At 31.4% G+C, this 22,825-nt stretch overlaps 1 protein-coding gene across 1 annotated transcript in view; it reads right to left on the reverse strand.

Annotated features, from left to right (window-relative positions):
• The window catches only part of LOC123667486 (glycerol kinase-like), a 28,459-nt gene extending 7,725 nt beyond the window's left edge, over positions 1 to 20,734 (reverse strand). The window contains exons 1-4 of the mRNA XM_045601380.1: positions 20,643 to 20,734; positions 2,493 to 2,575; positions 727 to 883; positions 142 to 243 (exon numbers count right to left, since the gene is read on the reverse strand). Of these exons, the coding sequence (XP_045457336.1) occupies positions 142 to 243; positions 727 to 883; positions 2,493 to 2,575; positions 20,643 to 20,685 (385 nt within the window). The 5' untranslated portion in view covers positions 20,686 to 20,734. The remainder of the gene's footprint in view (positions 1 to 141; positions 244 to 726; positions 884 to 2,492; positions 2,576 to 20,642) is intronic.
• Positions 20,735 to 22,825: the final 2,091 nt, after the last annotated feature.

Here is a 22,825-nt window from a genome sequence, read left to right on the forward strand (position 1 = left end):
GCGAGCTCAAATTTTCTTTCTCTCATAGCCAATTATGTTTCGTATATCTAAGACGCATTGCAGGCCTATTGTGCAGAAGTTTTACTTCATTCGTGTGGTTGAAAGAACACTGTTTTTTTTTATCTTTATGCTTTAACTTACTTATAGCTGGATGTAAGGGTTCGCCGGTAAATTTGTCCCACGCTATCGTAGTCTCTCTCTGATTTGTGATACCCAATGCAACTATATCTTCTTTCGTGTATCCTAGAAAAAATAATTATAAACTCTCAAATAATACTAAAATATAATTTTGTATGCGAAATAAATTAATAGAATATCTTAAAGCAAATTTTTTTTTTTTTAAAGTGCAATAAAGAATATATATATATTGTATCTAATACATATTAATCCTTCGAGCCGGATAAAACATTTTATTGACAAAGTTTATTGAAAACTAGCTTCTGCCCGCGATTTCATTCGCGTGGAATAGTCACTTTGGGCTAGCTGGGGAAGCTCTCAAAAAGAAATAAAACGATTTTGAAACATTCTTCATTGGTGTACTGCTCCTATTGGTCTTAAGCATGATAATAGCCTTTCTCGATAATTGTGCTATCTAACATTGAAATTATTTTTAAAGTCAGACCAGTAGTTTCTGAGATTAGCGCGTTCAAGGAAGCTAACTAACAAACGAACAAACTCTGCAGTTTTATAATATTACTTTAGATTCTAATTTTAACTTTTACTTACCAAATTCATTTAATTGTTCGATAGCATTTTCTGCGCATATTTTTATATGATGTATAATTTCCATAGGATCCTGTTCGTACCATCCTTCCTGCGGCTGGATCTCTGTTTTGTCTAGTTGATGTGAGACTAACTCTTCTGATCTTTCTGCTTCGTATATCTAAAAGAGAATTTTTTACTTATTTATTTAATTATTTACTTAAGATTTGATCTAATTAAAATGATTTTTGTGAATATATTTTAATAGGCAATATTTTAGGCTTTTTACTCATATTTTACATGTTGATATGACTATTATATGCCCTTTAAAGTTTGTTAACTTTACCATAACATGTACCTATATATATTTAACCTGTTTAAAAGAGTAGTTAGCCTACAATAAACTACAATGTACAACTTTAGACATGTGAATTTAATAGAAGGAAAAGATAAAAGAGAATGGAATTCACAGGTTGCAAAATAAACATAACAACTAATACGTACAGAAAATTCATATTTACTTCCACTAAATAGCCGTCAAACATTTATTTGAAGTACAAATACTACAACTTTAAATTCAAATCTATGCGTCAAAAGATTCAAATATTCAATGCATAGGGGCCAACTCTTTTAGGAAAATTTTTGTAGACAAATCGTTAAGAACGTAAAGAAATTAGGGGATAAATTCTTATTGAATAAGTATTTGGAGTAGTGTGTGGCTACGGCACTAAAGAATTACGCCACCCCCTCTCTTCCCGTGGGTGTCGTAAGAGGCGACTAAGGGATGGCGAGGTTCCACAACCACCTTGGAACTTAAGAAGCCGAGCGATGGCGGGATAACCACCCAACTGCTGGCTTTGAAATACACAGGCCGAAGACCGGCAGTAGCGTGTTCGGTGCGACAAAGCCAGTACTGCGGTCACCAACCCGTGGTGACTATGGGCAAAACACATGAGTTCACGTTATTTGTGGCGTAAACTTGTGGAGGCCTATGTCCAGCAGTGGACTGTATAGGCTGTAATGATGAAGTATTTGGAAACGTACGCACAGCTGAAAATGAAAAGGTAAGCCTCGAACACCAAGACCGGTTATTTTGCGGCAATTAAGGAATTATTTCGAGCAACTGCATTATTGAAATATACTATCACTTTTGTATTTATTGCAAACTATAAATAATAATTTTATAGTTATCAAGATCTATTAAAATAGTGGAAGTGGTTTTAAAAACGAGTAAAATAATTAAATTCCGCCATATTTAAGAAACATTTACCTTGAAAATTTACTAAACAAAATAAAATTATCCAAATCCACCTAGACCCAAATGTATAGAATGTCTGTACCTACTTTTATTATTCAGCAGACAAACCAATTTAAATTGATCATCATAAAAATATCGGATGGGCAAAATGCAACTAACACAAACATGTTTATGGGGAACACAGATGTAAGTACCTCAGCGCAGTGGTATTCCAATAATACCTACGTCCCGAACGTATGAACATTTTAGATTGAAGTTTCGACTAAAGAAGATAATATTAATGAAGTAGGAAGTTAAGTATTAAAACATTTTAAGAATAATGAAAGTAATGATATAGTAATTCAGCGACATCTATGGTTCGAGTCTAATCGGGCACTTTTGGTTTATTATTTTCCTTAATACATGACGTATTATTAAATTATGTACCTCACATCTGTAATCTTTATCTATCAAAGATTATACAATCTCCACGTACATTAAATTATATATTCTTAATGAAAAATCTACTATTATAAAATATTATTTGTCATACCACGAATCTGACTGTCTTGGTACCATCGTCAATGACTCCTATTAGTGACTTTTTGGAGCCGTCTCGTACTGGCATCTCGTTTCCTGTAAATTATAATAACAACTATAATTAATTAAAGATTATCAAACGTAATTAAAAATTATATTTAGAGTGGCACAATAGAATGTGCATATTGCATCATCTTTTTTTGGCGGGGTAGAAAGCGCGCGGGCGGGAGCTTACTATCGCTGGGTAGGCACGCACAAGGGAGTTTTAGTCACAATGAGTCACTTCGATGGGATGTTACGCGCATTTTGCATGCGCGCATTTTACGAGAACTGTCATTCATACATTTTTACTAGGCGACTAGCCGACTACATTGTTCTGAATATGAACTACGGCGAATTAGTGAAACTCCGAGTGCTAATTTAATTAAAATACGGGTAAAGCGTTTTAAGAGAATGATTTAACTTTTAATTCACAAGCAAAAGGTCGTCTTAGAACATCTAGGACCGAAGACAATATTGAGAGAGTGCATGCAGTCTGTAAGAGAAGATACATATGTGTACATATATGGTAACTAGGAAATAAGTGTACATATATAATAAATAACAAATAAGTGTAAATATAGACATAGATAAGAAAAATAATAATGTTAGAAATTAGAAAGCAATTATGTGTATACTTCTGCATAAACAGTATTTAGTAAGGAAAAAAAAAACCGTCGGCGTCGGACCACGTCCTAGTTTTACTAGGCAGTCACAGGACTGTTGATCTGTAGTATAGTAAGTAGAAAAATCGCCTGGTGTATAATGCATGCATGATAAACAAAGGCACGGGCATTTTGAGCCCGTGGATCAAAATTTATAAAAAAAAAAAGAGAGAAGATACACAGTTGTCTACTCGCAATAAATCGTCTTTTGTCTTATCGCACGAAGTTTGCTACGAATTTTAAGCTTAGGTCTTAAACTGCATCCATACAAGCTACAATTAAAACAAGAATTGAAAGAGAGACTGCAGAAAAAGGGTCGAATTTGCTAATGAAATGCTTAATCAATTTTTTCAATTTTGCCAATATCCTGAGGCCCATTTTCATAGCAATGGATTCGTAAACTGTCAAAATTATCGTAATTTGGGACACTGTGAATTCCAAACTCAAACACCATAAGCCACTTAGGAAATTTAAATCATTGTTTTTTCTTAATTTAGCTAAATGTCCTGTTTTTTTTTTACGTTGAACAATTCATTAATATGCTTTATTATTATGCTTTGCGTTTTGATTGAATTAATTTTCTATATCCTTAATTCAAATTGAAACACATATGAATAATTTAAAATTACGAATAACATTAATTAAAAAATGGACAATATCAAGTTATTTGCATCGTCTCAGCAGGATTGCCTAGACTTTTATTACCTCGACTACCATATATTTGTAAAATAGAAAAAAACTGACATATTTAATTGCAAATGCTCAACGCATTATATTTTATATTTTATTATACCTCACATAACCGAATGTCACTTCATAAGGATGATATTTTTAACAAAAAAAAAAAATAGAATCAAAATCCTGTTCAACAAATAAATAAATACACTAATAATGGAGAAAAATCTGAATTTTACTAAAAAGAATAAAATTAGTTTTTGATAAAATGAGTCTATTTGTTTTTATAGTTCATGCCAGCAACACTCCACATTCAATTGGATGCTACTTTCACCATTACGAACTTAGAAAATCTAACATAAAATCCGGTCTAGTAACATTTTTAGTAGATTATTTTATAAACAATTTATTTTATAAAGGATTGCAGTGCAATCTCATAAAAATATTTTGTTCGCCTTCATACATAAACAAGCAATGCAGATGAAGTCGCGAGTCAATTAGTTTAAAAGAATATTGTAATTAAATGTATTTCTTTGACAGTATATTTTTATCACACACCAGAATATAAAAAAGTATTATACAAAAAAAAGATGTACAAAAGGGATCTTATCGCTAAATAATCTTGAGCGTAGGACGCAATATATGTACAAAAAAGGATGCCAAGTTAGTTCAACCTTCACTCATCTGCTTACCATATTTTTCATGGCAACCCTTTTGTTACATGTTCAGAAATATATTTTATTTAATAATAATAAAAAGTCAATTTTCATCTGGTAAGCTGATGCGTGAAAGTCGACTTTGCTTGGGATCTTAGACTTATAGTAACAGCCGTAAGGAAGTTTTCAATTTGTAACGGAAAAATACTTAGTCTAACGACAATGATTGTGTAACATAATCGAACAAAATTTTCCACAATGTCAAAGTTATGATTTCAATTGATTAAAGTGAGACGCACTAGAGCTAATTAATACATGAGTAATATTTTAAGCCAGACAATTATGCATAAGTTACAAATCTCGAGTAAATTATTAATTATTGTGATGCATTATCATCATCTACTTGTGAAATATTTTCTATAAATATTGACTGAAAGCGATTAAAAAAAAAATATCCATTGTCCGAAAATTTGAAAATTACTTACTTTTTTTTCCTTTAGGTAAGCAACGTGCTTAAAATTTTCGGCAAAGAAAAATATTAATTGAAAATGATAAATATTACTCTAATTAAATATTTCATAAAGTAGTAGAAGTGACAGACATCTAACCTCATCGTAGTCATAACTACTATGTCCTATTTTAAATCCAACATAATAAATACACAAAAATCAGTTCAGCTATTTAGGTAGAGTTCAAAGACCTACATCTGATCAAACAATTACACACTTAAAGACTATAATATTATCATTGATAAATAATGATTTAGAAATTATTGAATTGACGACGCGTTGGCGCAGCGGTTGGAGCATTGGAACAACACTGGATTTTGCGCTGGCGGTCGCGTGTTCGATCCCCGCTTATGACAGACTTTTGTATTGGCCCTATATGTTTGACATGGTCTGGTCGTTTGTGCTTGTGTATTGTGTAAGTTTTCCGTACCTCAGACACAGGATAAAATTCTTTTGGGCCGTTGAGTGGGCAGCGTTTATTTATTATTATTTATTATAATTGTGTTTGCTCGCAAACGAAAAAAAAACCGACTTCAATTACATCGAAGAGTAATACAACGTAGATCGACGAAAAAATAGTAATACTTTGTTCGTATTCCATATAACGCGACATTATAAAATTGTAGAATTATATAATGTTCTACTGTTATTTCTAACATTTTGTTAGCGATTGTAGGCAGAAATTTCATAAAAGGCCCGTCGTCGATTCGCGCGAAGCGCTGACATCGCTTATTACGGCGGGTTTTTTAGTTGAAGCGGATTTATATTGAATTACGGTTTATGTCTTTTTTATTAAAAATATGTAATGTTCATGTTTTCACACAGCTCCGATGCACGACTGGAGTTTACCTCTTCAGATCAACTGTCTAAATAGGCACAAAAAGGCTTACTAGTCTAAGAAATATATTATTACTATATCAAATTGTAAATAAATGAATGCAATAACGCCATCTATAGGAACCTAATTGCGTTATTTGAAAACGTCTGAACGCCATCTCTAACAAGGTCATTCGTTCAGTAGATTTTACTGTTCAATTTTTTCATTCCGGGGCCTTAAATGAAAATCGATTCTTAAGGAGAAAACTCCAAAAACAGTCAAGTAAATACGCCATATCAGATATAGCTCAAAAAGTTCGAGTCAAATCTCAATTATATTTAAATGGGACCACATGACAAGCACCACCTATCGATTAAAAAAAGAATCATCGATATCGGTCCACCCAGTAAAATAGTAATGAGGTTAATATAACGTTGGTCGACGTAAAATAGCCAAGTAAATACCCAGTATTAGCGATAACTCAAAAATTAAAAGCTCAAATATATTTATAACGAATAAACTGCTACTCTCTACTCTAGTGGAATATTGTAATTTGATCGATAGTGAACGAAGTAATTTCATAACATTTTGATAGATGGCGTTGTGGCAAAGTATTGAACATGACCACAGTCGTCTTAACATCGTCATGTAAATACGTGTCATCAAAGATTACTCAAAAATTGCTCAATATATCTCAATCATATTTAAAACGGACGACATGACAAGTATTAGCTTTTGATTTATACAAAAAAGATCAAAATCAGTGCACCCAGTAAAAAGATATAACGTATAATACAACGTAGGGTGACGAAAAAACCGTCAAGTAAATACGCAATATTAGATATAACTCACAAATTACGAATCAAATCTCAATTAAATTTGAATGGGACCACGTGACGAATAGTAGCTTTTAATTTATATAAGAAACGTCAAAATCGGTGCACCCAGTAAAAAGTTATGAGGTATAATACAACGTAAGGTGACGAAAATAATGTCAAGTAAATACGCGTTATCAAAGATTAATCAAAAAGTAGTTATCAGATCTCGATAAAATTTATATGTGACCACATGATAAACATCAGCTTTCGATTAAAGTAAAAATTATCAAAATCGATACACCCAGTAAAAAGTTATTTTGGATTTTCAAGAGTTTCTCTCGATTTCTCTGGGATCCCATCATCAGATCCTGGTTTCCTTATCATGGTACCAAACTAGGGATATCCCCTTTCCAACAAAAAAAGAATTATCAAAATCGGTACACCCAGTAGAAAGTTATGCGGTATAATACAACGTAGGTCGACGAAAAAAGCGTCAAGTAAAAACGCATTATTAGATATAACTCGAAAAGTAGTTGTTAGATCTCAAATAAATTTAAATGGGACCAATCGGCACACACCACCTTTCGATTAAAACAAAATTTGTCGAAATCGGTCTACCTGGTCAAAAGTTCTGATGTAACATACATAAAAAAAAAAAAAAAAAAAAAAAATACAGTCGAATTGAGAACCTCCTCCTTTTTTGGAAGTCGGTTAAAAACGAGACCTAATGCAGACCTAAAGAGGTTAAAATTGTTCCGCAATGGGCCTGCTCTAAATTATATATGCAAGATTTTATCTGCTATGCCCCACCTCATGTCAAATGATCCTTATATCCACCGTGTATATTATATGTTGATAGGTTAGTATGATACGATGGTATGGTTTTCTTTAGACGTATATAGACGTGGGTCGCCGCCAAACCACAAATTATTACGAGGAAGTATCGAATTATTATCAATGACAACGAAAATGTTTACTACGCATTCAGAGATTCCTTTAAAAGTTTTGATTTTAAACTTACTGAACAACGTTTTGTCTTGAAAACCGTTGAACACGTTAAGTTTTGATACTCGTTAAGTTTCCTGATATTACACATTTTCTTAATCCTTTATTTCGTAAGAACCTTCCATATATGTGGAACCGCTACGTACGCAGCGCGCTAACAGTATGCACAATAAGCGTACAACCGGTTATATTACCTCAACTTATTAACAACTTAGCACCAGATTTGTATAAAAAATAGTTCAAATGAAAGTATTAAAGAAAAATTAAAACAGCATTATTTAAATATTTTGGGTTCAAAAGTTATATATACGAGTAAGACTAGTTGTGCCCGCGACTTCTTTCGCGTGGAATTTAACAAAAAAGTTATTGTTTAGTTCGCAGTTATAAAAACATTTCTACAATAAAAGTAGCCTATATAACTTAATATTACTCCTTACTATATCAGGTGTCAGATTATATATAACTTTTTAACTATCTATAGAAATAAATAAAATTGGATTGTCTGTTTGTAATATTAAAATAACCGCTTTTTACTAAATGCTTATTAGAGATATACCAAAACAACATTTTTTACAATTTTTGTCTGTTTGTCAGATAATAATTCTTTTACAGAACAAAGGATATAAAACAGATATTAACCACTATAGACCGATATGCCTTACATCTAATATTTACAAAGTGTTCTCAAAAGTTATACTTGGAAGAATAACAAAGCGACTGAACGCAAATCAAAGAAAAGAACAAGCAGGTTATCCCTCTGATTTTTCAACTATTGTCTATCTGTCTGTCTGTTTGTTCCGGCTAATCTCTGAAACTGCTGGACCGATTTTGACGAGAATTTCACTGGCAGATAGCTGATGTAATAAGGAGTAACTTAAGCTTAATTATTAATTTTGTAATCTCAGCGAACTAAAAAATAATTATTATTAAATCGCGGACACAGCTACTAGTACCTATAATATAAGATCATTAATCATACAAATGGTTTTTGTATTTTTATTAATATTTTAAGTAGTATAAAAAGAACATTTTATATGACGATTAATAATATTTCTTTATGTTTTAGTAGACCACGATAGCACCAAGTTTAAACCTAAGTGGTTTTTTTATTGCTAGTATTAGTTATGCTGTGTATTGTGTATACAGTACACAAATATATTTTTTAAATTAAGTAGAAAGACCGACCAACTGTAGGCATAATAATACAAATGTACAGTCATTATATATATTATTAGGTTATATATTAGGTTATATATTTTTTAGGTTTCCCGTACAATAAAATATCACAACGGTCAATTTATTTTTGTGTATACTAAGAAATTATTTGTTTGTTTCTTATCGAGAAAATGGAGCGGTTATAAACATTATATCAAGTAACAATGTGGGGTATGAAATTTCACACTGACAACGACAGAACGTGATAACGGTAGCCAAAACCATATCACAAATTCGTAATGGACGATTTTTGTGAAACCACAACTTTTTTTGATAAATATATCTAAATAAACAACTAAAATATAAAGTTGATGCACGTATGTAAATGCGATTAGGAAAGACAAATCAAGAATTATACATACAAAGGAATTCAGAAAGCTAGATAAACGAAGATAAACCAGTTTCTATGTTAAATCGTAGCGGTTCAAGCTGGTTTAATTCAATTTATAACATTACCGTGATAAAAATAACTCAACAAATTTAATATTTAAATGTAGGCATTCTCGTTCTATTAAAACCTAATAACTATGAACACTTTGGATTCTGGATTCTTACCGCGATTATCATTATTAAACCCCCGATATTTCGGCGACGTTGTAGACGTCACAGGTGAAAGTTTAAAAGTAAATACTTAACAAATATTTAAAAATATTTTATGTTTGTAAAATTGTGAACCGATTTCGATTACGATACGGATAGTTTACACAGAACGATAAGGATTGATTATTTGGGTGATTGTTCATAGTTAATCTAGACGGCACAATTACATGTGAAAATCCTGTTGGGCAATCAAAACGGTGTATTTTCAGATTACAAATCCATTGGGAATTATTCAACGAATCATTATTAGAACCATATATACTAAAATTAACCTATACTGAATATGTTTAAAAATACAGTTATATATTTTTGGAAGCCGCTTTTATTTGCCTTACTTAAGTGTTTTATGTGTCCAGCAGGTATTAAAAAATCCGTTGTCAAGTCATTATTATTATTTTCGTACATAATTTATACCAATTCAAAACCGAATAAATGAATGAATAATTATTCATTTATTTATATAAAACATCTATATATTTTACATATATATTTCAAATCGAACTGGGTTAAAAGCAAAAAAAAAATATATTAAAGGAAAAAATCTGACCCGACAGAGAAGTTTATCAATTATCACATCTTGCACAATTAGTCATAGCATACCTATACATTTTAAACCGTCCAAATTGGTTAGGCGCATAATTTTTTATCGCTGAAACATATTGCGATTTTAAATATAAGTAGATATTTACGTAAATAATTAATTACGTAAATAATCACGCTCGTGTATCTAAATAGAATACAGATTTTAAAATTATACACACTGTAAACGTAAATATCATATTATATCTACGTGTATAGCGTCTTCGGGGCGACGAAGCCCTGTCACCAACCCGCCTGTCCAGCGTGGTGACATGGGCAAAACATATTACACATATAACTTGTGGAGGCCTATATTCAGCAGTAGCAGACTGTATTAGGCTGAAGTGAGTGAGAGATCTACCTGTATACCTTTTATTGTACGCCAGTATATGCAATTCTTAAAACCCTCTTAAGTCTGATGACACATCCATGCCTTTTAGTGTGATAAACCTACTAAAAAATTCCATTAATTTTGTGTAATTATACTCACATATCGCACTATTGAATCGCAATGAACTAATTATAATAAAACGTCAGAAATTTCGTTTTAAACATTTCGTTATAGTAACAAAGTAAACATAAGTATGCGCATATAAAGTGTATGTACCGTTTCACCTTTATTGAAAAAAGCAACATTGTAGCTGGAGCAGCGTGGTGGATTAAGCTCTGATTCTTCCTACATGGAGACAGAGGTCTATGCCCAGCAGTGAGTGGTAGAGGCTGAATCGTAAACATTGTAGATCACTAAGTGGCATGTGTTAACGACTAAGCGGATTTATTCTACACATAATTATTTAATTATAAGATAATCCATATCTGTAATTGACAAAGGTCATTCTGATTTAAAAACATACATTTATTATACGTATAGATGTTTAGGTATTTGTGTATGTATGTATATAAGTATCCATGTATGTTTGTTTGTAAGTATTTGTACTATATTTTATTTATTTGGTTTTCTTTCTTTCATATATTTTTCGGCCCTTCCCACACTTTCTATATCGGTCCTCTGCCCAAAGGTTGCCTGGAAGAAATCGCTGCATTAGCGATAAGGCCGCCTGTTGCAACTGATGCAACTGGAGGTTAGTTAGAATTGTAATTCTGTATTTTGTCAATTACGTATTGGTATGCTAAAATAATAAATAAACAAAATATAACTTAAGGATAATTATTTTAGTTTGGTTCATATCAAACATTGTATTCACATGGAGTCTGACTATACTAGATGTACTAGTTTTTAAACAGCTAGTTGAACGGGGACGGTACTTTATTTCACTCTCAAAGAAATTCGTCATGAAGGATCTCTTAAAGCTGAAGTTAAGTACATTGAAATAAAAGAATCAAATGCCAACATAGGGCATGTTGACTTTCTGTTCCATAAAATATGTAACAGAAAGTCATAGTAAAGTAGTGTACCTATCTATAAAACCATAAAGTATTTGACGCTACAGTTTAGTCTTTGAGTCGTAATAATGAATTATATGACACATCCATCATAAGTGCAATGGTAGAGGATTATTAATCTTAATAGATAAACATACAAAGCGGTTGTTTTACCTAAGATAAGTAACTTTATATTTATATGAATTGAATGAAATTCTAGCAATATAAAAAATTAGAAGAAAGAATAAAAGAAAGAGGTAAATTTACGTGCACATAATAATTGTTTGTTGTCTAACAAATAAAAGAAAATACATCGACAGGTATACCAATATGCACATTATTAGAAACTCTAAAACTGCTTATCAGATCTTGCTCAAATTAAACTAAATGCAATAACATATTAAGTATGACCACACGATTCGACCACACAGTCGAAATCGGTATACCCAGTAATAAATATAAGTCAATAATTGTGTTTGCTCGCAAACGAAAAAAAAACCGACTTCAATTACATCGACGACTAATACAACGTAGATCGACAAAAAAATAGTCAAGTAACAACGCATTATCAAAGATTACTCAAAAAGTAGTTATCAGATCTCGATGAAATTTAAATGTGGACCACATGATAAACTTCGGCTTTCGATTAAATTAAAAATCATTAAAATCGGTACACCTAATAAAAAGTTATTGCGGATTTTCAAAAAGTTCCTTCGATTTGTCTGGGATCCCATCATCAGATCCTGGATTCCTTATCATGGTACTAAACTAGGGATATCTTCTTTCCAACAAAAAAAGAATTACCAAAATCGGTAAACCTAGTAAAAAGTTATTGCGGATTTTCAAGAGTTTCCCTCGATTTCTCTAGGATCCTATCATCAGATCCTGGTTTCCTTATCATGGTACTAAACTTGGGATATCTCCTTTCCAACAAAAAAAGAATTATCAAAATCGGTACATCCAGTAAATCGACGAAAAAAGCGTCAAGTAAAAACGCATTGATATAGCTCGAAAAGTAGTTGTTAGATCTCAAATAAATTTAAATGGGACCAATTAGTACAAACCACCTTTCGATTAAAAGAAAATTTGTCGAAATCGCTCCACCCAGTCCAAAGTTCTGATGTAACAGACATAAAAAAAAATACAGTCGACTTGAGAACCTCCTCCTTTTTTGGAAGTCGGTTAAAAATATAAGGTAAACGTTTTAAAACGTTTAATAATTGCATTATTTCTAGTGAATCATAAACAGTAAAATCAGGCAGAACAAAAGTAACCTGAAAATGATATCGTTAGCAACACTCCTGTAACTTTAGGAAATTAAAGGAACTAAATTCAGCCTTCCCATATTCGTACAATCAATTTTTCTAGATATAATTACAGCTCAGAATTTAAATATTTCCTATTATAACTTTATTACAGTTAAGTTCAGCATTGTCGTTGCAGATTGCTAAAAATTGTAAAATTTTATAAAAAGAAATTGGCAACAAACTAAATGTCAGCAAAACATAAGAAACAGTTATATAATGAATAAATAACCCTTTGGCATATGTCTGATTTTTAAATACAATATACAAGTACCAAGTGAGGGGAAAAATAGGGCTGTAGAACGGAAACCTAATCGTTATGACATAGCCGTCATAACAATTATCTTAGCTTTATCCAAGGCGCAACATTTTTTTTCTTCCTAGCTATATTTACAAAATTGACAGTGACATAGCTATTATCACATATATTTTCCTATAATTTCTGTTCTGAATTATGATATGCATTCTATTATTACCACATTATTATTATATTATTATTTAGATACATGTTTTCTATTTCTTCAGCTAAATAAAGTAAATACTAACAAAGCGGTCTGATAAAATGTTGCAAATAAAAACCCACTGGACCGGTATCGCTGCATTAAATACTTACAATAGCTAAAAAATAGTTTTAAACCTGTTTCATTTTATACCTCTCACTTATTTGTCATTGAGACTAACGTTATTACGTAAAAGACACACCCGCGCGACTGACCGAAATTTGACCAATCCTGACGTGGCATCTAAAGATATTTACTTACTAACAAATTATGTGACTTTACAAGCTATTCGACAAAATTTATAAATTAATCTATAAAATATAATATTAATCACATCGATAGAATCAAAATATTTCTCTTTCAAACAAGGATTAATAAATAAGTTATAATGTAGATTCGTTTACTAAAATATTTTTTTTAAGTGTATACTGAAAGTAAAAGACAAAGTTTAGTGGTTAACACTTTTCTGATATTATTCAAGAGAATGTTTGTACCAAAAAGTAATAAAATATTTGTGTGTCGGTTTTATTTTCGAAATATATAAGCCCGAAGAGAAGCAGTATATTTCAAAGTTATCAACAATTTATAATCTAATAATTCTAATCGGTAACATAAACTCGGAGCATTATAAATTATACCGTCCATAAAATAAAAGTCATAACATTAATAGTACATCGACAATAGTAACTTATCTTTATCGCAAAATATCTTTCGCGATAATAAAGATTTTAAAATATTGTTAATCTTACAACGATTTTAGTAACTTTCCATACTTTCACTTACTTTAGATTTTACTAAAGTTTTCTTACAATTATTATTGCCATTTTTTTATCAGGTTTGCTTGATAATTCTAGCATATATTTTTAAGAACACTCATTATTCATTCGTGACATTATTTTATAACAGGTTAAATGTGCTGAGATATAATTTAGAATGTATAAGTAAGATTTTTGGTAAACTAAAACTGGTAACTAAAAAATTTAAAAGTACTTGCGAACCAGACTAGCAGCACCTATGAATTTACAAGCAATAAGTTTTGTTTAAAAAAAAATCTTTAGTGCTTGGGTTAAAGAAAAACGTCGTGAAGATACCTGTTTTGATAGTAATTCAGAAACACGTTTATTCACCAATTCGCAATAGCCTAACTTGGCAGGTCGCAACTTCAACCTTCCTTATTTATTGACGGAAGTTTTGTTTAAAAAAAAATATTTAGTGCTTGGGTTTAAAGAAAACGTCGTGAAGATACCTGTTCTGATAGTAATTCAGAAACACGTTCATCCACCAATTCGCAATAGCCTAACTTGGCAGGTCGAAACTTCAACCTTCCTTATTTATTGACGAAGATTTGCTCTTTAGTTACTTTTAAAAGTTCTTACAATTTAACATTGGACAGAATAAAATGTATCTAAAATACATCCTAATCATTTCCTCTAGCAGCAGCAGCTATTACATTTTAATTTTAATTTTTTTAAATAATCGTACATACTGCATTAAACGATTAGTTTTTACAAACGTCCATCTGTTTTACAGTTACAATAATTTAAAACAATTTTAATTGCATTTAAAATCAAACAAATCAATAATCAAGTCAAAATGGGTAAACTCAGATTACACTTTAAACAACTTTTAGTTTACTAAACATCTATCAAGATATGTGTAACTTTATTACATGATAATTGATCGATCCTGAAAAAAAAGCGTTATGCAATATAATATGAGTTGATGAAATTGGACGCTGCAGATTACGTAATCTGTTTGGTAATTACTGTAAATGTGACAATTCCACTTCTGTTTTGTAATCACTGATGGGTAACTAACAGTGATGGGTATAACTTATAGCAAAATTTATTATGATATAAAATCGGCACTCTAAAATACAGGATTTCCAAAAGTAGGTACCTACTATGTTTTCGAAAATTTCCAACTTTACAAATATTTCATGGATATACGATTTTTTTTTCTATAATACTTAGGTATTCATTTAAATAATTTAAGTATCTCGTTTATAACTCTAATGATCCCACTTTTACCTTTTCCTTTACCCATTTTCATGCCAATTGATTACTAAAAAAACTCCCAGAAAAATTACGTATTTTTCAAAACATAGGAAAATCCACATGAGCAAAAAAAACCTCAACAATATTTGGTGAAAAACTACAGCCTATGTACATTTCCACGGTCTTTTTATCGACATTCACGCGAGAAAAAAGAAAAATTTACACTGTTAGTAACAACTTTTAAGATAATAATGTTTACTTTTAAACGTATTAAGTATTATGATTAATCCAAGGATTTAGGTACCATTTCAGAACACGTATACTTTGTTACAATATCAATGTGTACATCACTTACACAATAACATTATTTACATGAATTTTAAATTAACTACAATTAAGACAGCAATGTGACTTATATGTGACCTTTGTATTTAATCCTACAAAGTTAATACTTTAAAACGATATCGCGTCATTAAAATCAAGGATGCAGTTGAAACAGACGAAACAGACTATCATATAGACAGCCTCTTACATAAATAACCTTGTAAGCAAAATGTCACGGAGGCGGATCGATGGCTGCTCAAGTAAAAGTGGAATTTTTATTATAAACACACATACTTTATTATATCTATACTACTAGTAATATTATAAAGCTGAAGAGTTTGTTTGTTTGTTTGTTTGAACGCGTTAATCTCAGCAACTACTGGTCCGATTTAAAAAATTATTTCAGTGTTAGATAGCCCATTTATCGAGGAAGACTATAGGCTATATCTCACAATGCCTATTGGTTTTAACCAACAGAAGCGGAGAACCAATGAAGAATGTTTCAAAATCAGGTTTTTTTCCTTTTGAGAGCTTCCGCTGCGTGTACTGCGTAAAAGTTTTACAAAAATCATGCATGACAGAATTATTCCTATTCCACGCAGATGAAGTCGCAGACAGGAGCTAGTCTTTTAATACGTTACAACAAAAAGGAAATGAAGATTTTGTATACAATAGAAAAGAATTACGCAAATAACTCCATGACTTGATGTCATTGACCGCTATAAACATTTTGCGTAAACTACACGTATCCAAAAACCCATACATACGTAGCAAACGTTAAAAATATAACTCATAATTGTTAACGCTTAGTGTGATGTGTGTAACCAAGTAACCAAGTGTGATGGAAATTAATGATTTATTGATTCTTCAAACAATTTTCAACCATGAATTATGGATTTAAGAACGAAGCACGCAATTAACAGAAATATCGTTCCATATCTAATTTATACAATCTTGCAGTGACCTGTGAACTTATTGAGTTAACCCTAGAAAGATAACGTTATAATTTTTATAAAAAAGTAGTTATATAAGCCTAATATGAACCAAAGTGGCGCACCATTTTAAATACCGATTCACTTACAAATTAAAATTAATTAAAAGTCATATATATTTTTTACTTTAGTTCAATTTTACATTATTAGTAAATATTTAAAACACAAATATGTAATATTATTTGTTTATTGTTAGAAAATCTGTTAGAATTAACAAAAAGTGACAAAAATTATATGGGTATATTATTATATAGGTACCTATTTTTAGTACGAACCATATTTAGATTTTTTTTCTTAATAAATAGGTGACATTTATTTTTGCTTTCATGAGCCACACTGATCCTGACTTTACCCGGAGGTCCTTAATCAGCCTCTTGAGAAATTAGAATATAGGAATTTGAAAGCATATTATCCACGCATCATCTCATCCACGGGGTGGGACACAACAACGACGAACGCCTAGATACACGTCGCTCGTCGGTTAAAAAGATACCGCGACATATTATCTGTTTTACGTGCGCCTCGGAACCGTACGTTATCTTTCTAGGGTTAATAAAATTTTGACACGAAAAATAATGCAAAATCACAACCGGTGGTCTATCGGCAATATAATTTAAACATTATTTTCTCATCTAAACTAGTTTAGTATTAAGAAAAAGAAATGATATTTCATTTCTTCAATCCCAATATAAGATACATACGATTTTTTTTTATTCGATGATTGATTGTATGCATACAACTTTATCTCGTCAAACTTTTGTCAAGATTATAATAAACTAAATCAACTAATAATAATTACTCAATTAATATCAACTGGAAAACTATTACTCTAAATCTCTATCATATTATACAGAATGGGCCATTTAGCTAGTGGAAGCATCGTGCAACCCTATATCTTTAACATTAGTTGTCAGATCGATTAATGACATACCGTATTGGAAGCGTCATTTCAGTAGAATTTTAACTATGGAGCACACCAAAAGAAGGCGCTGAAATTGTTCCGCTGTACATTCAAAATAACTTTTGAATCGTGAAAACTAAACGTGCGTTTCGTAAAAAAAAATAAAGTGAAAATTGCTCCAGGTAATAACACTATCAGACGTTTATACGCAAAATTTGTGGACACCGGTAGTCTTAGTAATGGCTGACACCTATACAGACAACGAACAAGACGTTCCGATGAAAATATCGAAGCCGTACGAGCCAGTGTTGAAGAGACCCTAACAACATACGGTACCGTCAATGGTGAGCGTTATCGGGTCATGATAACGGATTTTCTAATGCCAATTATTCGTGAAAATAACATGGACGATTACTGGTTCTAACAGGACGGCACCACATGCCACACAGTTCGAGTAACATTTAATTTATTGCGACCATTGTTCCATGGGCGACTGATAACGAAAAAAAGCGATTTTGACTGGCTACCGAGATCACCTGATTTGAGGCCACTAGACGTTTTTTTTTTTGGGATTATTTGAAATCCGAGGTATGCGCTAACAAGCCAAGGACTCTAGCTGCCTTCAAGAACAATATTCGTCAAGAAATCGCCGCCATATCCGCCGAAACATTGGCCAACGTGATTGAAAACGCCGAAAAAAGAACACATTTGGTTGCCTAGGCCAGAGGTGGCCATTTGCGCGATATCATTTTTAAAAAGTCATTATAACAAATCTCCTTAGATCAAAATAAATATTTTACAAATGAACATCAAAAAACAATTTATTTTTTTTAACAAACAATTGCTTCCACTTTAAATGGCCCACCAGTATGTATATTCATATACAGGTGTCCCAAAATTCAACGATAAGCCGAGACCGGAGGATAGACCTGCCCATGACTACTTGGAAAAACAAAAGAAAAAAATATCTCAATTTTTTTTAAGTTACAAAAAAAAACGAAATCTTTCAAAAATTTAGACCTCTGATGATTATTTTCACTACCATGGCCACGAATTTTTAAATAGTTGTTTTTTTTTTATAGGCAACCTGAATAGCATTACTATCTACCACAAAATGCTTCCGGTTTTTTTTATAAAAATTAAACAATTTTTTTTTTTTTTTTTACTTAACTTTAACACATTGTGGTGTACAAACAAAATTACGAACACCCCAAAGTTTTTTCAAAAGTTGATACAACTAATCAAGATTCCAAAATGGTATAATACTCAAGGAAAACCAGCCACGAAAAATAATATGCGTACTAGTATAATATAATAATATGTATATAAGCATCGCAACGCGGTGCCAGCCCCAATCCCCTGGAGCTTTGGTCATCTTAATCACCACAGGAACACAACACTGCTTGAAAACAATATTATTTAGCTGTCATCTTTTGTAATGTAGAGGTACTTCCCCAGCTGCTCCAGATTTTAAGCAGGATATTGCTTGCTGTGCCCTACCTCAGTTATATATCACATACAAAATAAATTAAACTAGTGATCGCCCGGTGGTCAATATCAACCATAGTTTCCGGACCCTCAACACAGGTGAAAATCCCACTGGGGGCCGTTGAGTGTGAAGCGTTTTATTTATGATTTATTTTTTAGATATATCTACGTGTTTAAAGTGTATGAAAACGAATGGGTTTGTTTGTTTGTTTGAATGCGATAATCTCAAGATACTACAAGTCAATAGTAGTGAAGCAATAACGCTGCACAAAATACAAGTAAAACTACGTCACCGTCTAGAACGTTACATCATTTCATTTCAGTATATAATATCATAATATAATATAACCTATTAATAATTTTGAATACCTATGATGATAATATGATACGATGACGATCTGTTTTTCGCGATTAATTTTATCGCGAAGATAAAAATGAAAAATATCGACTAGATTTTTTTTTTTTATAATTAAAGAATTTATATGCGGTTTATGTTAATCAAGATATCCAAATTTTTTAATAATAATTGTGATTAGGTACTATTTTATTTAATGATGAACGTAGAAAATTTTTACAAATTATGAAATAAATTCTTTTTGGTCACATGAAGCAAAAAAATATTGATTTCGTTCTTTCGAATAAATTATAAATTTGTTAAAGTAAAAAAAAAAAATAGTAGATACACATGGTTCACTTTAAAATGTTCACATAATTGTTTTATGCAATATAATTAGGTATGTAATCATCGAAATCACAATTACTACATTTTTTCCTGATAACAAAATGTTCTATATAAAAACCTATATTTCAAGTATTATTTTAATGTAATAAAAATTTAAAATCTTTGTAAGTTAAAAATATAAATTCTGTAAAATAATTCCAGTTAAAATGTACTGATGTGCTTCGTATTCGTACATAAAAAAGTATGTGTGTACTTATGTACGCACGTAAGAAGTTAAACTTCATTGGCTAGCTAACATCACGTTGCTAACTTCTTCGTTGACTAGCTAACTTCAGTGTGTTGGTTTTATGTGTGACGATGTGCGCGCACATTGTATAAATTTACTCACATCATTTTTCCCTAACGCGCCAAAAGAAATATAGCTTCAACAATATTTAATATTGTCATTACAGTTTATACTAAACCACGTCATAAAAAAACATATCAAAAAAGTTCTTCAATTTTGACGACTAATCACTAATTTAAAAAAATACATACCATTTTCCATTTTTAACTTTTTTTTTAAAAAAAAAATCACGACACTACGTTTCTAAACAGTAAACACAGCAGGTCCGTTATAACATCAACACGCGCTTCCCGCGCAAACGTAAAGCTACACTGAGGAGGCGCGGCAAGTCACGCCCGCCGTTCACATTCAGCAACATGACGTATGCATTACGTCATCACAACATATTGAACTACGTATCTTTATTACAAAATTATATGGCAACACGTATACTTTGTCGGCGATGCATCGTAAAACGGTCCCAGAAAAATAAATTCTTTTACAATTTATAAATACCTTTTTTCTAGAAAATTCGGTTCCTATATTTGGAAATAAGATTCATTTTTCTTACGAAAAGTTCTATTTCGAACATAGCATAATCGACTTTTAAATCATAGGTATTTTACTTATTAAAACAAAAAACGAATTTAGCAATGGATATATGAATGGAATTACCAAAATAAATATACCGTAATTTGTTTTCTGTCTCTTTAAAATCTTCTTCAAACTCATTATGTTTCTTTTCGTACACACCTATACGACAACACTAAATTTTGTGCACTAAAATTAGTTATTCAATTGAGTCCGGTGATTGTAAACTTGGCGAGACAATGAACATTACTGACACGATAAAAATAGTTGTAACATTGCATAACTTATTTTAGGATTCGATTATAAAACAACTGAACATAAATTTATTTATCCCACCCAAAGAGTTTAGATCAAAAAAAAATAAACTTAAAACTTCTCCATGTTAATAAGCGCGAAGATTAGTTTGAATCTCCAAGATATGAGATAACGCAATATCGTTCAGAAATTTATCTGAAAATTACCACCATTATTTTAAACTATGTAAGATCTTTAACCAAAATTCAATCTTTAAACAATACAATACATGCCCAATTTAACAATACTATTAGAATTATGATTTTAGTCATTATTTTATACGTCGTTTATGAAGTGTTCTCTTTGTATTCGACTTAAACGATTAGGTAAATGGCAATTGTCTTAACAAAAGTATAACTATACCGTAAAACTGCTGTGTGGCTACGGCATCAAAGAATATAGCCACCCCCTCTCTTCTCGTGGGTGTAGTAAAAGGCGACTAAGGGATAACACAGTTTCCACTACAACCTTGGAACTTATAAAGCCGACCGATGGCGGGATAACCATCCAACTGCTGGCTTTGAAATACACAGGTCGAAGACGGGCAGCAGCGTCTTAGGTGCGACAAAGCCGGCCCTGCGGTCACCAACCCACCTGCCTAGCGTGGTGATTATGTGGGCAACACACATAAAGTCACGCAATTTTCGGCGCGAATTTGTGGAGTCCTATTTCCAGCAGTTGACTACAATAAGCTGAAGTGATGAAACAAAAATTCAACTATCAAGAATCAAACGACATACCAAAGATAAAATTACCAAGTAGTCTTACAATAATTGTATTAATAAAAAAAAGTATTATTTCTTTCATGTCGTATACCTAAAAAAATACAATACTAATTACAAAGAATTTTAATTAGTTGGAACTATCTACATGTATTATTTTTCTAATAAAAGTAACATCGCACGAAATGGCTAAACACACAGAATTAGTCATCTGAAGCCCGCGTGAGTACTATTTTTACATGTCGACGCAACACGTGAATTCCATGAGACAATTTGAACAATGCTATTGTCTGAAATAAAGAAGTAATGAAGTGCGAACGTCACATTGACGTAGACCACCTCCCTATTGTCATATCTCATCACCCTAAACAAAACCCCCTCCTTCCACTTATTTGCGAACGTATCTTATAGACGACCCCTAAGTTTAGACAAGGTAAGCGACATCCTAGCGGGAAATATTTTATGCATAGTTTTTATTATAAAAACGAATACACTAATCTGCCTCAATTTTTATGTTACATAATTACTTTAATGAGATAACGAGGCCTTGTGTTAATGAGAATATTTCCTTTAAACTTTTAGCACATTTATAATACGTTAACACGATGAAAACCCAAGTTAGTTCCTCAATTATTACTAGTTTGCTCATTGAAGGTAAAAAGAGGCTAAAATATTTATTACACTCTTTAAAAAAAACTGCCGTTATAAAACTCATATTGTGGGATGTATTAATCTCATCATCATAAGCTTTTCAGAAAGAATGAAACCATTATAATTATAAAGTTCTTGACACTATCTTTGCTTAAAAAACTTTGGAAAATGTCTTAAAAGTACGTTTCGTAGTAAGTACCTAGTTTGGTTTCAAAATTATAAAATTTAGTACAGCGGAAATTGATTTGCTTCATTTTTGGTATACTATCTTTAGTTATAAGCGACGCAGTAAATTTTATTAAGTGATATAGGCTCAAATTAAACACGATAAGAGTATCTTATAACAATGAAGAACAAAACATAACTTTAAAAAATTATAGAAAATAAAATCTCAAACCAACTCCAGAAACATGAAAAATATGTGACATTAAAATGGAAGACGTATTTATTATTTTATTAAGCACACTCATCCCTATTATAATGTTTTAAATGGAGGAGATTCAAAGTTTTAATTCCTGAAGCTATAAGAGAAGTAATAAAAAAATTAATCAAATACCAACAACCGTTGATTATTATCGGACTCGCTTGAACTTTATAAAGGCATCACTTAAAGT

The sequence above is a fragment of the Melitaea cinxia genome, chromosome 28 (assembly GCF_905220565.1).
Source record: "Melitaea cinxia chromosome 28, ilMelCinx1.1, whole genome shotgun sequence".
Taxonomy (NCBI): domain Eukaryota; kingdom Metazoa; phylum Arthropoda; class Insecta; order Lepidoptera; family Nymphalidae; genus Melitaea; species Melitaea cinxia.